We start from the raw sequence: 23,670 nt of genomic DNA, 5'->3' as shown, positions 1-23,670 counted from the left end.
ATAGTGTTATTTCAATGTGTTCTTACAAGCAAAACATCAGGAAACATCTGTAATATTTTATTAAACAATAAAAACACTGTTCTTCACTTAATTTAATGCTTGATCGCGAGCAGGGGAAATACTCGTCCGAGTAACGAGCCGGTCCGAGTATGCTAATACTCGACCGAGCAGTATACTCGGACGAGTGTACTCGCTCATCTCTAGTATATACCAAAAAGAACCTGGACACTACCCTCATAGATGACCAGTAAACACGTCAGCAGAGTGTTACCATGAACATTCATCGTTTATTTAAAACACATCAAACATTTAAGGGTAAGAAAAAAAAAAACTTTTTTCAGATCAATCATACATCTGCATAATTTACAAGTGACTTTCCAGAGATTTCAGGACTCCACAAATTTCTTATGTCTAGAAATTCTATAGAAGAGAGTATGTGCTTTGTTTTATTGCTTCCAAAATTTCAATAGAAAACTGCTGGCTACAACATTTTCCTGACAAACAAGGAGGTTGTTAAAGAATCCTACGATGCTCCTGTCCAAGTAGTTTCTGGACAATTTTGGTGGTTAGCCTTATCGTGTGGAAACCTGAATTATAGTTAAGCCAGCCTCTGTGCACAGTTCACAGTAAACATCATCCACCGTATCGCCACCGGAAGCCTATTGCTGTCTAGGGGGACATATATGGCCACAAGCTTGCGGACGTATATACGACCCCATGACGGTTGTGTGAATGAAGCCTTAGGTAGATATTTTTGTGCAATTTATGTACATAAAGTAAATGGCAATCATCATTTTGTTATCCTGATCAGATCCACATTATACACCATGTTCTAGTGTTCTGTTGTCACATCAGTACAATTGTATAATAATGTATCCCTTTGGTAAAGAATACAGTGTTGTTCTGAACGTAATGTTCAAGCTATCAGGTTCCTGGGAAAGTAGTCATGGGTCTTCTGAGTACATTGCTGCCAGAGATAATGACAACATACAGTAGGCCCAACAATTAAACATTATTTATACAGATTTATAAGAAGCGTCTGAGAGCAGAACGGTTCTAGTTGCCCAGGGCAACCAATCAAAGCTCAGCTTTCATTTTCCCACAGCTGTTTATAAAATTAGAGATGAGCTCTGATTGGTTTCCATGGGCAACTGGAACAGTTTTACCTCAGACACTTCTAATAAATCTCCCCCTGTGTATGTATCCAAAGTTTAAAGGACCTCTACCATCAGATTTCCTGAGGGAAGACTGCCATAATTTACCTGCCCGTTATGTTTTCTAAGGGATGGTACCATTTTTGATTAGTTTTGGAACGGCAGGATTCCTGTAAAATGATGTGAATGAACCTAAAGCGCTCTAAATGACATCACCAGAGCACCTCCTGGGTCTTGCGTCTCATAATTTGTGCTCACCCCCACTCTCAATAATCTTATAGCATTGCATATACAGTAGTTGGAGAATGATTAGCCTCCAGTACACTGATGAAATGCATTGTGTTAAAAGCAAAGTGACTAATGTCCTAGTGACTTGGTGACAAGCTTAATATTTCTTGACTGAAAGAGCTCCCACTGATCATGTCATCACAAGGAACACAGATTTCAGAAAATACAATATCTCAGGCTGCAGTGATTTCCATTTACTGTAGTTCACTCCAAAACAGCAGAGCAAATTGTACTTTCTATAAGTAATAATCCAATGTAATGCACTTATAAAGCGGGGTTGAACAAATGACTGTACTATTTGGGAAGCCACGCATGACAATTATTTTTTTTCAGTAGCCAGACAATAAAAACTTACATAAGCAGCAATGTAAAACATTATGTAAGCTCAGGTATTAGCAGCAATTTTTAGGTACATTAGGTACATGGATTTAAATGGTTATTTGCATCTCAGCCTTTCATGACTGAGAGAGTAAAACCATATCTCTGCTTGCCTGAAGTGGACCTGATTCGTGGAAACAGCTGAACATGGCTGTCCTATGCTGTTTCTGTAGCTACTGAAGAGGTAAAAGGAGTCACAAACAGAAAAGACACTGTACACAGTTTCCGTAACTCTTGAAGTTGGGAATTACTCTTAGCTCCCTGTGCTGTTTTCAATACAGGCGGTCCCCTACTTAAGAACACCTGACTTACAGATGACTCATAGTTACAGACGGACCCTCTGCCCCCTGTGACCTCTGGTGAAACTCTCTGGATGCTTTACTTTAGTCCCAGGCTGCAATAATCAGCTGTAAGGTGTCTGTAGTGAAGCTTTATTAATAATCCTTGGTCCAATAACAGCAAAAAAATTTGAAACTCCGATTGTCACTGGGGCAAAAAAAAAAAAAAATTGTCTGGATCTACGATGATAAAATATGTAGTTTTGACTTGCATACAAATTCAACTTAAGAACAAACCTATGGACCCTATCTTGTACATAACCCGGGGACTGCCTGTACTCTGATTTACTCAATAGGAAATGGGAAATAGATTGAAACAGTTGTGTTCAGCTGCCTCTGGACCTCCTAATATGAGCGTTGGGAGCTTTTTAACATCTTGGATGTGATTTGCCGAGGAGTAGGGAATACAACTTTAAGGATGTGTAAAAACAACAACTTCATTGATGATGCTACATTTGTAGCTTGCTAAATGCATTTGGGCTGCAGAAATACCTAGACATGAGGATATAATTGAGTCTGTATCCTCAAACTATACTTAAAGGAAACCTACCACTTAGAATGGTCGGTGTAAGCAGTAAATACCGAGCACCAGCTCAGGGTGAGCTGGTGCCGGTACTTACTTTCGTTAGTGTTATAAACCGCGGTATCGCGGTTTTAACACTTTTTAAACTTTAGAGCAGCAGGGGCTTCGGCGCTGCGCGCGACCGTGCGCGCGCAACATCTCCGCTGTTTCCTATGTAGGCGCGCGCACGATTGTGCGCTCGCAGCGCCGAAGCGTCTTCTGCTCTAAAGTTTAAAAAGTGTTAAAACCGCGATACCGCGGTTTATAACACTAACGAAAGTAAGTACCGGCACCAGGTCACCCTGAGCTGGTGCCCGGTACTTACAGCTTACCCCTGCCATTATAACTGGTAGGTTTCCTTTAAATCAAGGTTAAAGGGAGCCGGTCACCGTGCAAATGAAGTTAGAAAGGGTTCATTGTAACTGGTATTTCATTTTCCTGCTCTTTCTAAGCTTGGAAGCAGTCCTCGGTCATGTCATGGAGCCACTTTTAGAAGTTGATTTTAGAAGGAGGGAGACCATGGATAACAAATATAAGAAGATTACCACCGACTGGGTGCCTGGATCTATGAGTAATTGTCCCTGGTTTATCATTTGTCACAATTTGCTTTTATGCGTTCTTCTTGCCGTTGCTTCTTATCTGCACTGCAGATGCTTATCAGGACCTGAACCACTCACGTCCTGCGGAGGGCACCGCTTGGGCACTACAGACCTACTGGAATTGGTGACTGCATTTCAACTGCTGAAGAGTGCAGAGATCTAGCGGCAATAAATCTCCACAGGCTTTCTTTTTGGGGCCTGAAACAATCAGATCCTGATGATTGCACTAAAACCCAAGATTGGTAAAGTTATTGTCCACATAATAAATAACACTGCTTGCTGCTGAAGTTGGTATTCTCTGAGCTCTTTGTTGTGCTTTGTGAGCAGCAGCAGTTTGTGAGCTGGCCATTTTAACCCCTTCCGAAATTTAATATTCCATGTCGTGTACTGGGAAGCGAGAAAAAAATTCCAAATAGTGAAATTGGTGAAAAAATGCATTTGCATTTTTGTTTTCTTGTGGGCTTGGATTTTACGGATCAACTTTATTCTTTGGGTCAGTACGATTACGGTGAAACCAAATTTGTATAGGTTTTATTATGTTTTCATACATGTATACTTCCTGTACAATTTTTATTTTTATTTTGCCATATTCTGGTGCTAATAACTTTTTCATACTTTGGTGTACGGAGCTGTGGGTGGTGCCATTTTTTGGGACTTTTGATGACGTTTTCAATGCTACCATTTTAATGACTGTACAACCTTTTGATCACTTTTTATTGTATTTTTTTTATATTTTTCAAAATGGCAAAAAAGTGCCATTTTTGACTTTGGGCGCTATTTTCCATTACGGGGTTAAACACAGTGAAACCATTATTATATTTATTTATATTTATATTATATCAGTTTATATTATTTATTTATATTTATATCAGTTCTAGGGAAAAGGAGGTGATTAGAATATTTTGGGTTTTCTATTATAATATTTCTTATTTTACTTATTTTTATTTTTACTATTTTACAGACTCCCTAGCGTACTTTAACCCTAGGTTGCCTGATTGATCCTACCATATACTGCCATACTACAGTGGGGATTTTCCTCCTCATTCATGGGTTAAAACGAGACTGCATTACAATGTGCTAATCAACAAGACCCGTGCCTGTCATGGCGACTAATTGCCGCTCCCCGATGACATCACGGGGAGCGACGATCTCCGCTAAGATGACAGCCGCCTTTTTTTGAAGCCTCTGGCAGCTTTGCCGGTGGCGATCGGCGGGTATTACTGGAAAGCCTTTGCTGCAATATGTAGCAAAAACTTATCAGCTACGGAAAGGGCTCAGCCCGTGAGCCCTCTCCATGCACCCACACCTGATGTGTGGTGTACTATTAAGTCACATGTTGGTAAGGGATTAAGGAGATCTACCATCAAAATCAAGCATGATAAACCACAACACTTAATTATATATCTAGGCACTTTATGGCCTCCTTCCTTCTACAAGTGTTACGTGATGTCTTGCTACTTGGAAATCATGGGTTAAACATTTTAGTTCACATATTGTGATATTAGTCTTATAGCAAACAGTTAAAGCTTACCGAAAGTTTCCAAACTGAGTCCAGGTTGTAAGATGGTATTCAAACTGACCTCGGATTTCTATACTTAGGTAAGGCCATACTACTGACAAAAGCCAAGCCAATAATTGTGTTAAAATGTGTTTATTTTAATTAGCAATTAATTTGCTTTCACACTTGTTACTTGTTTTAGTATGTTTCTGGATCTTTGGGACCACTTTCAGTATTAAGTGCCTTCAGTGCAATGTCCTAATCAGCTGCTACCAGCACCCGGACTACTTGATGAGAAATGTAGTCTACACCAAGGTTCAGATAGTCTTCTGCCAAGAATTATACATCCTCATGGAACTAGATAACTAATGGACAAAGTTGTGTCAAACCAGTGGCACAGTAGGTTCACACCAAACTTTAAAGTCCTCCAGATCTGTACTCGTTGTTCCATTGATAACACGTCTACACATTGATATTACTGCAGTCACTGAATAAAATTATGATTTGCTATAATCTGTGATTGGCAGCAGTGATGAAACCTGTGTTTCAGTACATCATTACTATTGATCCATAGGGAAAAAGAAGTGAGGGCAACCATGAAGTGAGTAGGGATTGTTTTATTTCTATGCTATACCTTTAATACACATAGTAAAATGTAAATAAATAAAATAATAAATATTAAAAGTAAAAAAACACAAAATATAAATAAAAAAACAAGCAAGCCAATTATCTCCATACTTACATGCACACTATTAATCACCCTGACACAAATGTATTTTGCATGGGCAGGTGCTCAAGCATTCACACAATACATTCTTGTCACACAGGATGTATGTTACCCCAAGCATTAAACAATTAACCCTGACTTGCCTGTTCTACCTTGAGACTACCAGTTTTTGCACCTTAACTAAAAAGATGTGTGTACCCACAGAATTATCAATTTATAAAGGACATGTCAGGTTAAGGACAGAAACACAATTAAGATTGAAAAATGTTGATAGCGGAAATCACCTTGACTAGTTAAGCTTTTAGGATAAGTTTGTTTGTCATAATTAGGGGACATTTTTATGAGTTTTCTTGAAACGATGTTTGATAACATCCCCATACCTTAGCCGAGCACTAAGTTAAACCCATTTCTTTAAATAAAATTATTGACCTGTCCCTATGATCCCTTCATACATTGTTTATTTTTCGAGTGTTTGTGTACATGCTGAGACAAAAAATTCTCATGAAGCCTTACACAGCAGGCTGTGTATAGTATATATCCAGCTGTCCCTCTCAAGTCTGCCTCTCGCATTCTGTGAGAGTAAAGACTAATGATATTGTAAGTGATCACGTTTAAGTCCTATGTAGAGGCAACATTAAAAAAAATTGAATAAAGTTTTCTAAAATACTTAATTAAAATACTCCATAAACATCACCTGTCCCCTTATTTAATTACACATACTGTATACACAAAAAGATTATTACAATGTTTGTACGGTTGAAAGGCTACCTGTATAGTGAAAGGCTTAAAAATAATAAATAAAATACCAAAATTTACATTATTGTATCTAATCTAATGACACAAAAGGAGCTCTAATAATGAATATGTGATGGAAAAACAAAAAAAGTTATTGCACTAAACATAAAAAGCTAAAAAATACTAATACCGGTTAATTGAAATAAAAAAATAGCATTTTTATTACATCTTCCCAAGAAAGAATTAAAGGGGCTGTCTTCTTTAAGCACATTACAATAGTTAATTGATATTGTTTGTGTAATCAAAAGTTATTACATTTTCAATATATACTTTCTGTATTAATTCCTCATGGTTTCCTACATCTCTACTTGCTCTCATGCTATTAGAAGCTTCTATGTTTACTGTGTATGGCTTGTTAGCATCACACAACTTTGATTACACTTTGGACCACATTTATTACAGTGTTTGCCCCAGTTTTTTTCTGACTTTGCACTAGAAAGAAAATTCAAACTGCTTGCACATGTATTTACTGTATAAAGTGCCTGCGCCAGTTTTGTGTCATGGCTGCACTGTGTCCGACAGACAATGTGTACCAAAAGAGTGATGTTAGGCCCATTCCACACTTGCGTTTTTCACACGCGTTTTCTGCACGTGATTTTGACGTGCAGAACTTGCATTGCACTTTGGCCCATTGTAATCAATGGGCTTTTTCAGACTTGCATTTTTTTTCACGCACACACACGCATTTTTTTAATGCATGTTTACATCTCAGCATGCTCTGCTTTTGCAAGTCACATGCATGAAAAACGCACCATACAAGTCTATGGAGACGCATCAAAAACGCATCACACTCTGAGACACATGCAAGTCCAATGCAAGTGCAATGCGTTTTTCACGCATCAATTGCCATAGAAAAGATAGAGCTCAGTCCTGAGTCCTTTTCACGCACGTTACCTCCGCATGAAAACGCATTAAAATTAAAAACCCTGATCGCACCCCTGTTCTGACGTGATCTGTAACGCAAGTGTCCTTAGTGCTTAGTCAGACCGTATGCAACAATTCTGTCCAACGTGCACCACGATTCTGTCTGTGGCACTATTCTGCAGCATGAACAAAGTTCACCAAAAAATGGTACCCACTTCCAGAGCAGTGCAGGGGGCACCAGTTTAATGAAGAATGTTCACAACAATTCATGAAGCCGGCGCATCCTGCACAGTCCAGAGGCAAACTGTGCATAGTGCAGACTGCACTGTTTTTGATAAATGCGGACCTGTGCATTGTTATGAGCCATTCAACTTTGTGACATCAAATGACCATGGACCAGTGTTAATCTACAGGAAATAAACGATGAAGCATCCTGTTGCATGAAAGCAAGCAGACAAGAAACAGTGAGGAATTGATACAGAAAGTATACAGGCAGTCCCCTACTTAAGAACACTCGACTTACATACGACCCCTAGTTACAAACGGACCGCTGGATATTAGTAATTGATTGTACTTTTGTCCTAGGCTACAATAATCAGCTGTAACAGTTATCACAGGTGTCTGTAATGAAGATTTATTGTTAATCCTGATTCTTATGACAACCCAAAATTTTTAAAATCCAATTGTCACAAAGACCAAAAAAGTTCGGGCTGGGATTACAATGATAAAATATATAGTTCCGACTTACATACAAATTCAACTTAAGTACAAACCTACAGACCCTATCTTGTATGTAACCCGGGGACTGCCTGTATTAGGAAAAATGTGTAACTTTTCATTACACAATATCAATTATTTCTTGGAATGTGCTGAAATTGGACAACTCCTTTAAAACATTTTAATCATTAGATTATCTTACCCTAAATATGACACAAAAAAATTCACATTTTTTAAAAAGCAAGCCTTCATATTTATATATGCACAAAAAAAGTTATGAATTGTGAAGGGTGGAGGTTACTCTAGGAATAGATGAACAAAAAAATATTTTCTTAAAGTACAAACAGTCCTTAAAGGTGATGTGCGGCTTATTTATATTTTAAATAGAAGCTGTTGCTGCTCTTAAAAGAAAAAAAAGAAGAACCTATACCTACGATCCTCATCTTTGTGGCATATTACATTTGTTAGAGCCGCTCCTGCTACTAATCAAACATGTCTGCCCTTTTTCAATATTTTTCCCTAAATAAGAACTACACAATGAAATTCTCCTCGTAGGTTTAGGACATATCGATTTTGTTTGATTAGGCAGTTTGAACTGGGCTCTAGTGGCTGACTGGTCTGAGATCTGCCACACCCTTTACTTTGCACTCTGCAATTGTCTTGAAAGAGTTAACTCTTTGTTCCTGTGATTACTTGCTCTTTCCACCTGCACCAGGGCGCTTACTTCTGCCAAGCTGGTTCACATTGCGCTGTCCGTGTTTTTATTATCATTCTTGTATCTGATCTTGGGCTGTTTTTATCTTCTCTTTTTGAATATGATTCTGTCTTAGTTTTCCCACTCTGTTGCTGACCCGGTTTGTCCACTATCCTTATTGTGTTTTTGTTTTGTTGGTCTTGTCATGTTTTCATGCTTTGCAGAGGAAGGGAACGCCGCCCAGTTATTGGCAACCATTTAGTGTGGACCCAACATGTAGCTAGGTGACAGATTGGGGAGCTCAGCATTAAGGCTGCCTGTCTTTGTCTTCTACCATTACAAAAATGTTATTAGCTTCAATCTTACCAATGTAAAATCTCAGTAAACTAGGAAATGTTACAAATATATCACCTTCAGAATACATTATCAAGGTCAAATACACTGAAAGGATTCATGTGGAACCTTTTGCCCTATTCATATAGATCTGTAGCATGTAGTGCCGTGTGTTGATGAAATATATAAGGCATTGCATGGCATGCCAGGTGTTATTTCTTATGATTACATCAGACCTAATGATAAGTAGTTATTTAGCTATTAGACATATATCTTGCAAGCAAGAGCTGAAATTGGTTTGGGTTGCTGCCTTTTACTTTGGGTAATGAGTGGTACCTCCAGATGTTCATACCTCATTGGACTTTTTTTTTGTTAATGGTTTGCCATTTACTGCCTAAATTCGGTGTTAGAACCATACTTTTAGGGAAAGGAGATGGTGTTTCGTCTGCTCAGTTCTGCTGGTTGAGGACCTTTGGAGGAACTTCAGAGGTCCAGTTAGGGCTTTTTGTACACATGTTTTGGAAGCCAGCAAACATGTATAAGAATTTCAAGGCTAGAGGTTCCTTACTATTATCTCTTCAGGGAAGTATCAAACTTGGTGGGGAGCCTTGAACCCTTGTTGCTGCCTAAATGGCCTATATAGTATAATCCACTGCTGCTTACACATGAGATCCTAGCTCCTAGATAAAGCGACATGGTAATTGAGATCTACTGTAATCCTATATTGTGGATCTTCTGTATAAAGTAGATCATTTTTCACTTTGTCTCTGTCAATATAACACAGCATTTTTCATTTCCTTTTTTTATCTCCTCTTCCCATATTCCAGAAATGTATGAGGGCTTGTTTGCATCAGAACAAATTGTACTACCTAGCATAGCCCCACTTAAAGAAAATCTTAGATCAAAATCTAGCATGGATAAACCAGGGATACTTACTCATAGATCCAGGCACTGCAGTTATATTCTTATATTTGTTATCCATTGCCTCTGTCCTTCTAAAATCAACTTTTAAAATTATGCTGATGAGCCTTACTCACAGCCTTACTCTTTTTAGTTGCTTAGAATAATACTGTATCTCATGCTGAATTAATTGCAGAATGCAAGGTAAAAATTTGCCCTACCAAAGGAAGCAAATTGTTACCTAAAGCTGTCACGGTTTGCATCATGGTCAGAATCAATGCAGAAGATATTCTGCAGCGATTCTGCAACATTTTCCCCCAACAATCAACCTCTTACACATAATTTTTTTCCTCTGTCTGGAGTTGAGTTTTATCATTTTGTTTTTCACCCATTTTTTGCCTTATTTCTCAACCATCTTCTGTAAAAATAGCTGGTGGAAACTGATAACTTGAGAGAAATCTGGCAAAATTAAAGATTCAATATGAAGCAAAAGATGCAAAACAGCTAAGAACAGATCCGGACCTGAAATTACAGTTAATGTGAAACAATGCAAACACTGCACTAGGGAAAGAACATCAATGGCGATCAGTCCATTTAACAAAATGCAAGATCAATGCAATTGTATTTGGCATTATAAGTTAAGACTCAAAGTATAGCATATGGTTTTAATGGCTGCATACAATGTGTTAAAATGATTGTAATGTAAGTATTAACTGCTTTACATTTCTGTAGTTTCAGGCCACTCCACTTAACCTAGCTTAGCTTTATCCTGTCCAATCCTTTGGTTTGACAGAAACATTTCTCTACAGGAATTATGTCCTCATTCAGAAGCTGTAGCAATTTTTATTACATTTACAAATATTCTAGCAATAATAACACTGGAAAATATTTCCAAGCCTTACGTCGAATAAATTTTATTTAGTAAGATATTGACATTGGTAGAGCAATGGAAATATCTTATTTGAAGTGACTTTCCCCTTTGAAGTGGAGCGTATTGTAATAGTTTCTGGAAAGTCAACTATTCAACACTGAAGTCAATATTTATTGTCTAAAGGATGGTGTCTTTCACAAAGGACTGTCTTCAAGGACCTGGGAATAATCTGTCTTCACAAAGCAGTCATTATTCAGTCATCAAATGTAGAATGAACAATGGGATCCAGCTTTCGAGTATAGTGGAAAGAGTTGTAGATTAAAAATCCATTTTATTGGAAAAAAAATTAAAAACTAGGAAGTCATGAAATGAAAATGTCTGACCCTTTTCCAATCGGAGGGTTCTTAGTCATAGCCTGAGGCTACAAACTAAATGTGACTTTTTCATTTAGTGACATCCTAGTTTTTAATTTTTTCTAATAAAATGGATTATACTTGGAAGCTGGATCCCATTGTTCATTCTACATTTGATGACTGCTGGTTTCCCAATCCTGACATCTGTGCTTTTCCTGTGTAGATGACAACAGATCCAGGAGGAAAATGTTTTTTTGTCTATATTCCTCAGTTAGGTTGTTTTTATACATGCCACTACCTTCCATTAGGATTCAGCAGGGGCATAACTACAGCTGTAGCAGCCATAGCAGTTGCTATGGGGCCCACAGTGTCAGGGGGCCCCGGCATCAGACCTGACACACTAAAGACACACCATTCTATACATATTATACTGCACATTGTCCAGCATAATATGTATATAACAGTGCACATATTCACATTACACAGTATGAATAGGCAGCTTAGATAAGAAAATTTCAGGAGAGAGGGAGGGAACAGCAGAATGACATGACTAGCAATCTCTCATTTCTAATCCCTGACGTGTACTTTCTCCACATGGTCAGCAGGTACTGACAAACATAAGAAAGTGAGCACACAGCAGGGATGTAAGGTAGTCCTCTAATTTAGACACATAAACAACAAGAACAAGGAAACAATAGCCTTCTGCACACCCAATAAACTAAAATCCCTTTTATTAGTTCATAGCCACACAAAAAACACATTAAAACACATATATGCAATTAAAAAGGTTCTGGCCATAGTCCATGAAAAGACTCATCTACCATACAGTATTCATTTTCACATAGTTATAGCTCAAGGATCCAATACATACAGCAACAGGTGAAATGCGCGTTGGGGCGCGGGTGTGACGGCAGCCAAATAACTAAGGTATTCATACCTTGTGCTAGCGGCTCATGGTAAAGCATAGAGATCCATAGATAAAGGCAAAAAAACCCCAGCACTTTACTGTTTTTTTTGGCTGCCTGATCCCCCGATTATTTGGGACCATTTTTATTATATGTTATTATGTAATTTATGTAAGGTTTTGAAAAGATTATGAAATAAAAAATATAAAGATTTTTTATTATAATAGTTGTAAAATTCTTAATTTATAAGTTGTATAAGTTTGTTAGTTGTTGTTGTTTGTTAGTTTGGTGGGAATTTTCCTAAGACCAAAAAAGGACGAAATTGAATTGGTGAAAGAGTTTGATCAGTGTCTCAGTTTTTCATGCACGTTGTTTTTTTTGCAAATTCAATGTGTTTTTCATGTGCAGAAAACGTGCTTGAAAAAGACTAAAGACTGAGGTCTATCTTTCCTATGGCAATTGATGCGTGAAAAACAAATTGTACCTGCATTAGACTTGCATGTGTCTCAGAGTGCAATGTGTTTTTGATGCGTCTCCATAGGCTTGTATGGTGCGTTTTTCATGTGCGTGACTTGCAAAAGTAGAGAATGATGAGATTTAAACGTGCGTTAAAAAAAATTGCACGTGTGTGCATGAAAAAGAAAGCAAGTCTGAAAAAAACCATTGATTACAATGGGTCAGAGTGCAATGCAAGATCTGCACGTCAAAAGCACGCGCATAACACCCGCTTCAAAAACGCAAGTGTGAAAAGGGCCTAAGTACATCAGATATAGCAGTACATTGCATAGACAACAAAATGCAGTTGTTAATCACAAAACATGGGCTAACAGTATCATAGAAAAGTTGTTTAGGAGCAAAGAGCCAACAATTATACCAATATACAAGATCTAAAAAATAAGGGGAGACCCCCACAAACAACACCTAGTTCCTCTCCTAGTTACGCCCCTGGGATTCAGATGTGAGTTGTGTTTGACCATGAAGCAGCTTATATAAAGATTTTCTTGGTCACATCATTGTTTCTCAAGGTTGGCAATGTTATTGGATATCACCAAAAACTGGCAGTAGGTTTATATTGAAATAGTGTAATACCAAGTAAAAGTAACTCAATGGATTGGATTTACCTTTGTAACATCCCTATAAGGCACTAACACTGGGGAATCGCCCTCCCCTGCTTTTAAGTGGACCTGTCACCTCTTCTGAACTGAAACAAAATATAAAAAAGATTATGCCAACTCACCTAGAGCTGTATAGAAGCGTGAAGTCAATCGTGTAGTATGCACAGGAGAGGGAGAGAGGAAAAGAAATCCTTGTGTGGTTCCTCGTTACCGCGTCGGTAATGGAAGACTGAATTCAGGAAAAAGTTGTCCAGTGCTCCATACATTTAAAATCCAATCCTTTATTACTACATTAAAAAGATGAATGGGTATATGTTGTTTAGGTGAGACTTGCGTGTTTAGGAGTATAGAAAATTTATTACAAGCCCTTGGTTGAACAAAGGACTGCTAAAATTTTTCTATAGATCGAAACGCACCTACAGAACATATATCCATTGCACCTTTTTAATGTAGTAATGAAGTACAGGTGGTCCCCTACTTAAGAACCCTTAGTTACAAACGGACCTCTCGATGTTGGTAATTTAATGTACTTTTGCCCTAGGCTACAATTATCAGTAGAATCATTAATTTTATGTTAAGATATGTAAACCTGAACTTGTCATTTTAGCCATTGTTCATTCATACTCCGCACTGTGATGGAACATTACCCATACTTTATACTCTGAGGTACTGGCCTGTATTTTTTGTGCATGCTATATTAAGGGGATTGGCCTATTATTTTAGTTGTGGTAAGTTCCTTCTATAGCATAGGTTCATATATTGACATGGCACATCAAATTCTAACAAAAAAGATTGGTTTAAATTATCTAGAAAGACACATGTAATATAGCAAGAACTAAATGCCCATTACAGATGTAGTAAACTGTAATGGAAACACATTGATTTTACTGTCAAAACAGTGCTACCTGATAGTTCCCGGCTGGCTCTGTGCCAGCAATCCTAGCAGGTGACAGCTGGGAGGTGACGTCTGATACTTCTGTATGTGCCTAAATGCTCAGTAGGGGTTCTGTCCTTTGAGAGGAATCCACAAAGTCTCAAAGTCCCACTGGTGGATTCAGAATCTAAAAGTGAACATATTATTGGCATCACTAGGTTGCTAGGCTGCAAAGGAAATTCCACTTCCCTGTGGTTTTCCTTGCCTTTACATCAGCAAGCTATGGTTTCTGAGCATCTACAACAACTGTAATGAATTGCAAAGATGCTCTGTTTTATAAGGAACCAAAAATTATACAGTATGTATAGCAACTCTATGACTATGAAAATCCTGGAGTCATGGACCCAGGTACAGTCCTAAATTAAGTGCAGCATGATTTGGGCACATGTCAAAATGGGACATAAACATAAGATTTGTTTCATAGAAGGTATCAAAGACTACATGGACACATAGAAAATGAATCTAGGATATATATATATATTAGACCTCTCCTAAAGCTTCCCCCTCCTGACACTAAATAATGGGTTGCTATGTACCATACGCATAAATGAAGCAGGAGAATAACACGGTCAGACAAGCCAAAATGATAGACAAGCAGGAACCACAATTTCCAAGAACAACAGTTAGGAAATTTGTAGGGGGAAGACATATACTTTCCTTGATCCGGTTATTTCTATATATAATACTAAAATAATATAATATAATACCATAATACTAAATAATAACATATTTGTGGTGGAGAAATTAGTGGTTTTACGCTACACTCTTTTGGTGGGTAAAAAAACTTAAAGGAGTTTGCCCATTAAAGATTTTAAATTTAAATCCTCTAGTGATATTTACACAATAACGATCAATTTAAACCTCTTTACTTAACAATTTTACCCAGTTTTATTGCTGTTTTTGGTCCTATCACTCAGTGATGTTCAGTTTATGAGTGTGGGTGGGCACTAGCTGAGCAAACACCTTATGATCGGTCTGTGCTATGAGATGCTGTGTGGTGACAATGCGCTTGGATTATCAGGGTACAGGTTTATCTACACTTTCATTAAGCTTCTAAACATTGTACTAGTATCTGACACATAGAAAAAGAGAGAAGAGACAGATCAAAGTCATGAGGGCACAATGACACGCTCTACTACCTCACCTATAAAACACACAGTCAACATCTACTATCTCACTTATAAAACACACAGTCAACACTGCTAAACACCCCTCCCCTTGGATCAAGAACTTATCTGGAGCTGCTGCTGTCTCCTCTGCTGCTTGATGGGAAGTGCCTCTGTCTGTTGGGCTCTCTGTCTCCTCCCCCTCCCCCTGCAGTACAAGAAAAGTTATTCATGCCAGATGAATCTGCCCAACCATGGTCATATCTAGGGACAACCAAAATGTAAACACCAGGACTGATAAAGACAGGTTGGAATTATATCTGTGTAATGCAGTATTTATGTTAATAACATTGAATTAGAGAATATGTTATTTTGTTATATTTAAGAATTTAGTCTTCATGGAAATACCCCTTTACGAAACATTCACACAGCAGCAATAGATAATTGTAGGATATGTTGTGTGGTCTATGTCTTAATCTACAGTTGGGTTCAATATATATATGTGACACTGTTGATAATATCCATCATAGTATTTACAGTCTGGAAATTGCTGCAGCATTTAATTGTAATACATTAGAGCATAAGCAATTTTCACATGGAGGAAATGAAAATGGATTCAGCAAGAACAGCATGAAGATGTCCTCCCAGAGTAATTATTTGAGCATTGAGGCAGATCCTAGTCACCATAAAACGTGCCATAAAATAACAACTAAAGCTACAAAAAAATAATACTTGTATGTTAATGTAAGAGAAAATAATCCATGATATGGGATAGAATAGTAGACACCAGTAGATTGGGATATCATCTCATGAGATATAAGAAGTTTTACCTCAATAAAAGATAATATAAACATTTTCTCTACAATCCTTATGTCACTTTATTATGCTTCAATTAAAATTACATATGTTACTATATTACTTCATAACAGAAGGTCACACGTGTTTCAAACATATCCTTACCTTTTGTAAAAGCAGATTTTCTCTCTCAGGGTTCCCTGTTAGATCCCCTCATGTCTTCTTCTTAAAGGGGTATTCCCAGGAAGACAAGATTCTTTAATATACTCAGGATAACAAAATAACACATTCTCTATTTCAATATTATTAACAAAAATACAGCATTTCAAATATATAATTCCAACGTATCTCTATCAGTCCTGGTGTACACAATTTCAGTTGCCCCTGGACCCAACTCTGAATCTTCAGACCTTAGGGTCGGGTAGACATACTGTTCTCCTGTCTGATGCTGCTTTAAGCTGCTCTCTGCCTCCAGTCCCCACCCTTTCATTCCAGGATGAGCTCACACAGAGACATCCTGCTGGCAAACAACACATGGTGAGGTGAGTAAATCTTCAAGTTACAGACAAATAAGGTCAGTGTATATAAACTTCACTAGGGGGTTGAAATTTGAGAATTTACTATGAGTGGTAGTTTTAGTTCATAGTACAATTCTTAAGCTACTTGATTTGAAAGGTAACCTGTCATGAGGATTTAGGCCAACAAACAACTATCAACCGGGTATCCAAGACAGTGTCCAGTTTACAATAAAGCTTTTCATTATTCTGAGTGACTGTAATCAGATGACCTGTAAGACATCACAGGATAGGAAAGAGGCTTGCCCCTCCTGTCTTAATTGATGTCACATAGGCTGTGGAAACTGACCTGTACGATGGTTCAATCCCACAGACTGCTTATATTGCACAGTATGGGAATCCATGCATAATACAGAAATATGATTCAAGGACTCCCTGTCTGCCAGCAAACAGCTGCGTTCAGACTGTAAGAACTGTGCTGTGCAGGCTGGCAGACTGAGAGTCCATGCATCGTTTTTCATGCAAGTCCAGTTCAGCCAATCACTGGATGACAGGGGAGCTATGTGGCCTTCGAGTTGGCACTTAACAACATATACTGTTTGTTGTAACACCAGGAAATAGAGTTTGATGGAGACCTAGGCATCCTCAAAACCAAAGTGGTGGGCTATCAGATATGCTCATTTTTATTTAAAATATATATCTACACTATAAAGTACTGCTTGTTTGCAGTCTGATCTCGAGGTGGGTCTTAGCATCATTGCATTTACTTTCTGAATCAATAGAATCATACGTATATAGCTAAAGGCATAAAAAGATAAATTGATTTGGGTTTTCTGTGTAAAACAAGAAGTGTCAGTGTTGATAGATTGTAGCAATAAGAAAAGGAATCTTAGCTTCTTTGTGTTACTGTAATCGGTAATATATAAAGGTAAATTTAATGGTGTTGTTTGTTATCAGAATGAAATGCTATGGAGGTAAAATGTGTTATTTGTAACATATGGCCTTATTGAATCCCTTGTTCACAGGTATCTGCCCTGGCTAACAGTTGGAGTGTGCGCCTCGGCCCTACCCTTTCCATAGGGAGCTATGCAGCCGCGAGTACATATAGACTATAGAGCATGCTCTATCTTTTTTTTCTGGCTGCGGCACGGTACAGTGACCCACATTGTGCTAACATACCCTGCCCGTCTACAATGTACTGCTGTGGTGGCCGTGTGCTAGCTTCTGTTCGTACAGCTAGCTTACGACCAACATAAACGCATATGTCAAAGGAACCTTACAGTGTAGTTTATCAGGTCCGTATTGTGGATCTACAATAGGGGCATACACAAGCATACACATATTAAACAGCCATGGAACAGTTAAAGAATGGATTGTTCTTATAGCGTATTATAAAGCCTAATACTAATAATATAATTGTTGCATAAGTATAAATGCTAGCACCAGTTGGCTGCTCACTTCAAGACTGGTGAAGATGTTGTTCACAAGGTCAGCACATGACAAGTCAACCCCTTTTTAGTTAACATTAGTATAAATGACACATCATGACATATTGTGTGTTCTTGGTAAAGAATAAGCATTTACAGTTATACCTGATTTATAATGAGAAGTAAACCTTAAGTGTTGGTCGTAAACAATTTGCTTTTTATTAGTTTGGAGTAGAAAGGCTGGATTAAATGATTATTTAATGCAAATCATTCCGACTTTTACTTGGCTGGACATGTGCTGCTTGCTGATAAAGAAATTGCTATTGCGTGTATTTGATGATGAGGCAAAGCAAATTAAGTCTTTCTAGAAATACCAGCAATGAGTTGAATGTTTCAAGATTAATTGAATTCATCGGTGTTCTTGTTAGATAACTATATATTGCAAATTTAGTTAGTAATATTCCATTAGTGCAACAACACATGGGGTGAATACCTCAGTTAGTCCGAACAGAAATGATTTGTTATTTGCTCATGTCATGAGTATGTTATAAACAAGAACTAATAGCTATCCTGTAGATGTTACAATGTTATATAGAAAGAGGAGACACATCTAATCAAATAATCATTAGAAATTAGGTTCTCCAGTCTAAACAATAGATTTATCCTAAGCAGGAAAGACAAATGGTGCCAAAAGTGAACTCAGAAAAATCGCCCTGTAGCATAAAGTAATGGTTATATGTAGAAGGGGATAATCAGAACTTCTGAAGATAGAGGGGCAGATTTATCAAGCTGCCTAAAAGTCAGAATGTTCTTAGTTGCCCGTGATGACCAATCACAGCTCCCTTTTAAAATATTCATGAGCACTGGTAAAATGAAAGCTGAGCTGTACTAAGAATCTTCTAAGAATATTCTGACTTTCAGACAGTCTGATAAATCTGCCCCAGAGTGGCTTCCTAATCCATTTGTGACTTGTTTTAGTTTAGTTTTACAGTAACAATACTGCTAAAGGGGCTTCACGAACTGTAACAATAATTGCTCTGTGTAGAGAAGGGTACACATGGGAGGTAAAGGGAAGGGTAGTGGCAGCAATAATTTCTTTGGATTGTAGAGAACACAAGCTTGATGGAATTCAACAATTAAATTTAAATAATTTCTGTTGCTCTTGACTGTTATTCTTTCAGAAAAGATAATGCTGCAAGTGGCCATCTTTATTTTTTGACTTTTAGGCAAGTAACCTTTCTCACCTGAAATGTGGCGCAGGTGCCAGAGGTGGCGCTCAGAGCCCTTTCTGTGGGCACCCAGGCCTTCACCCCAGCACAGAATTTGCTGGACGTGACTCAAGGCTTTCTCCTGCGGTCCAAGACATCCATCGACATGCTATGCACAGTGCTATTTTAAAGTGAAACCTCCTTGGCTGCCAGGACTACATGAGGAAGCAAGACCTTGTGGACAGAGATGTCTTATCGTTGGAGCTCCTGCTCTGGATCCCCTGATTCTTCCTCTTCAGGGGACCCTGGAAGGAGGCTATAATCCAAATTTCTACATCGTCTTTTGAATGTGTTGGTGTCCTCAGGATGGCAATACAATTGAAACTTGTGATAGAGCAGAGATCAATAGGTTACTGCTCAAATTGTCATGTTGCACTTTGCAACATAAAAGTGGGTTTTGGTTGTAGGTTGGGCACTCTGTCTCTAAAAGGTTCGCCAAATGCTGCCAAAACAAATAAAAAATCATTATTGAGGGGGGGACATTGTAATGATAAAATGTAGTTAATCCCCCTATCATGTGATGATAATGATGAAATTGTTGACGAGATAATTAATAATGAATTATTAAAATCCATAAACTATATAGTTTGAGTAGTGACTTCTGAAACTTTTGTGAATTGTTTTCACTTCACCATTTAAAAGACCCAAAGCAAATTATGTAACATGTGCAAATTATACATGCAAAAGAAGTAATAGTTACATTTGTTTTGTACTTCAAATGAATGCTTTGTAGACTGCTACAAGTCAATGACAAGAGAAATTAGAGATAAAAAGAGGTAGTCACATGTGCATATTAAATATTGCTAGTTTATTGTTTGAACATCAAAGGTTTTGTCCCAGTTGCATAAACACTGTCCATATCCACTGATTTACCTAATGAATTGGTCACTAAGAACAAGTTCCAAGCTCAGGAGGCATCACATCCACAATGCATCTGTACAATTGATTCCTGCTCAGGAGGTGTGATAGTTTATTATATAGTGCCTGAGGTATCTAAATGAAAGTTTTCGATAGAACTATGAAAAGTCTGTCCACTCTGCAGTGTCGCCATTTTGCTGAGGCTCGTTGCTACCGGTGACATCATCAGCGTGTGACGATCCTATAGTATCTGACAGCCTCTAAGAGGTTCCTATGCCTGCCCTGTCCCCATCCGTTTTACACTGTGCAGTGTGTAATAGGGAAGCAGTATATTAACCTTCAAAACATAGCTGTCATTTCTATTTTTGTGTTTCTATTTTTTACCTTCAAAAAACATAATTCTTTTTTAATTTTTCCATTAATGGAGACATACCAAGGGTAAAGCAACTTGTTCTTTCTAGTGGCACCATTTAATATGCTATGCTGGAAGAAAATTCAATAGTGGGGAAATTGGTACAGTTTCATTACGATTTAATGCTTAAAAAAACTTTTTGGAATAAAATAATTCATTTTGAGAGATCAGAGGTACCTAAGATGTTACCGATTTTCTTTCGTTATGTACATTCTATAGAAAGAGTGGTGATTTGAAATGTTAGAATTCTTTTAAATTTTAAAACTTTTTTCTTTGATTGCAAAAATATATAGCAATAATCCATTTGTATTATAGCATATTGTGAATGTATTGATCCATCTAAGAATGCATGATCTATTAAAACTTTTTTAAAAAGTTGCAAAACCACCCCAGTGCCCTTTAGCATATTTGAAGTTGCAACTTTTATGTGACTTTTCAAAACAAAAGTCTCTAAAACCACTGGATAGGTGTAGAACACTGCTGACAGATTTATTAAATTGACCAAATAGCTGCAAAATGCCGGCTTAATGATAAATGTCCCCCACTGTATATGTATTGTATGCATGTATTTCAGTAAAATACATAATCAAAATGCATCATCATTAGAGATGAGCGAGTATACTCGTCCGAGCTTGACGCTCGTTCGAGTATTAGCGTGCTCGAAACAGCTTGTTGCTCAGACGAGTATCTCGCCGGCTCGATATCAAGCATTTAACTAACCAAACACAGTGAAGAATAGTGAAGAATACAATGAAAACAGTGAACACAGGATGATTTAAGTGAAGAACACATTGAAAGAACACAGTGAAGAACACATTGCAGATGTTTGCAGATGTTTTCACTGAAAGAACACATTGAAAGAACATAGTGAAGAACACATTGCAGATGTTCCGTACATCTGCTAACTTATTCGAAGACATGCGTGCCAAGCGGTGTTCTTCACAATAGTATGTGAAGAACAATATGTGTGAAGAACACATTGCAGATGTATGGAAACATCTGCAAAGTGTTCTTCACACATATTGTTCTTCACATACTATTGTGAAGAACACCGTTTGGCACACGTGTCTTCAGATAAGTTAGCAGATGTATGGAACATCTGCAATGTGTTCGTCACTGTGTTCTTTCAATGTGTTCTTTCAGTGAAAACATCTGCAAACATCTGCAATGTGTTCTTCTTTAGTGTTCTTTCAATGTGTTCTTTCAGTGAAAAATGCTCAAGTCTCCCATTGACTTCAATGGGGTTCGTTATTCAATACTTCGCACTTGAGCATGGGGAAAAGTTCGACCCGAGTAACAAGCACTCGAGCATTTTAGTGCTCCCTCATCTCTAATCATCATGCATATGCAAATTCTGTAGAAGTTAAGGTCATAGCTCTGTTTAAAACATTTTGAAAATGACAATCAAATTCTTATCTATCCTTTTTGTCTTACAGCAGAAATCCAAACAATGATACTTCTCTATCTCCAAGACATCCAAGTAAACCCCCTGATCCAGGGCCAACTGGTCTAAGCAAAAGTCGAACAGTAGATGCTTTCAAAACTGAAACAAAGCCACCTGGCAGAAGTCCCTCAGCTATGAGCTTAAGAGAACCTAAATCTAAACCTGAAGAGCAAAAAACTGGTATGATGAGTGGTTTCCTTGCTGAAAGTAATCCAATGAATATGGTCTCCTCTGTGGTCAACAAATTTAACCCATTTGATGCAAAAAGTGATCCTAATGAAGACCTAATCAAGAAACAAAAGGAAAAAGATCGAGAAAATAAGGAAGATCCTAAAGAAATAATACCTACTCCACCATTTCAACAGCAACAGGGACTTGCTAAGGCCACCATACCAACGCAACAACCACTTACCAAGCCTACACAACAGCAGTCTGAGGTTAAGCCAACTTCCTTACAACAAAGCCCTGCGAGGACCTCAACACAACCATTAAATGCCACAACATCACCACTTCCACATACCCATATGCCCAAAGTTCCATTGCCTGAATCTGTAAGCTCCACAAAACCCCTAGTTCAAGAGCCAAAACATACTACCTCATTACTCCAAGGACAAGAATCTAAAAAGGCACCAATGAGACAAGATATATCTGCTAAACCAATACCAACACCTATGGAAAAACAGAGTTTTCCACAGCCAGGTCCATCAAAACCTTCTGTACCTTCAAAAATATCTGAGCAAGAAAAACAATCTATACAACCCTTACCTACTGCCAAACAAGCTTTCAAAGAACAACCTAGTTCTAAAATGCCACAACAACAACAAGCTGTTACTGCTAAAGCTCCTCAGCAGCAACCAAAACCAATGAACCAACAGCTACAGTCATCAGGTCCTTCAAAAATACAAGGACCTACAACAGAGAAGTTGGCTCACCCCACAACAAGTACAAGACAAGTAACACAGAAGCCAGAAATGACACAACCTGGTGGCACTAAACAACCTGTACAGGTGCCTGGGAAATCTGTGTCTGCTTCACAACCACAACCCTTAAAGGAACAGAGGACAGAATTTATTAAAGCCCAACAAGATACTTCACAGAAAGTATCAGAAGCTGCTACAAAGAAAATGTGTCCTCTGTGTAAAACAACAGAACTACTATTGGATGCAAATAAAAAGCCTAATTATAATACATGTACCCAGTGTAAAGTTACTGTATGCAGCTTGTGTGGATTCAATCCTAATCCACATATAACTGAGGTAAGTGTTTTGTTTTCTAATCATGTATAAAAAAAACCTAATATATGGTATCTGCTTTTTCTATGTTATGCATTGTGCAAATCTAAAATATAGTTAATGGTCCAAGTTTACTAAGGGGCTTGCGCTGATTTTCTGGCGGATTTGACACATTCTATAATGTGCAAACTGCTAGCACAGGTATTTAAGAAGTGCCTGCACCAAAAATGTGTCACACTCGACCTTTTTGTGTTGCTGCTGCACTATTTTTTATGTCCTATGTTAAAAGTGTACCAGAAAAAGTTGATGCATTCTGTAGGAGCAGTGCAGAGGGTGCCAGATTCATGAAGAACGTAGCCACGATAAAATGAATCTGGCGCCCCCTGAACACTGCACAGGAAAACTGCACCTAGTGCAGTTTGCACTGTTTTTAGCAATTGTGGACCAATGTGTTTCATGGGTGACCATGGAAGCAAAATGAGGAAAAGGCCAAGGCAACATGCACAGAAATAGCAATAAAACAAGCTTAAAAACTGCTTAGCTTTTGCCAATAGTGACTAAATAACTTAAAAGAATACCCATACACTA

At 37.9% G+C, this 23,670-nt stretch overlaps 1 protein-coding gene across 5 annotated transcripts in view; it reads left to right on the top strand.

Annotated features, from left to right (window-relative positions):
• The window catches only part of PCLO (piccolo presynaptic cytomatrix protein), a 194,243-nt gene that overhangs the window by 4,039 nt on the left and 166,534 nt on the right, over nucleotides 1–23,670 (top strand). For 4 of the 5 annotated variants that reach the window (XM_072147282.1, XM_072147280.1, XM_072147281.1 and 1 more), the window contains exon 2: nucleotides 21,843–23,106. In XM_072147282.1, the coding sequence (XP_072003383.1) occupies nucleotides 21,843–23,106 (1,264 nt within the window). Of the gene's footprint in view, nucleotides 1–21,840; nucleotides 23,107–23,670 lie in introns of all 5 variants that reach the window. The other variant, XM_072147278.1, reaches the window with a different exon arrangement.

The sequence above is a fragment of the Engystomops pustulosus genome, chromosome 4, assembly GCF_040894005.1.
Source record: "Engystomops pustulosus chromosome 4, aEngPut4.maternal, whole genome shotgun sequence".
Taxonomy (NCBI): domain Eukaryota; kingdom Metazoa; phylum Chordata; class Amphibia; order Anura; family Leptodactylidae; genus Engystomops; species Engystomops pustulosus.
The sequence above is the reverse complement of the archived record's forward strand: the minus strand, read 5'-3'. Positions and strand labels throughout refer to the sequence as shown.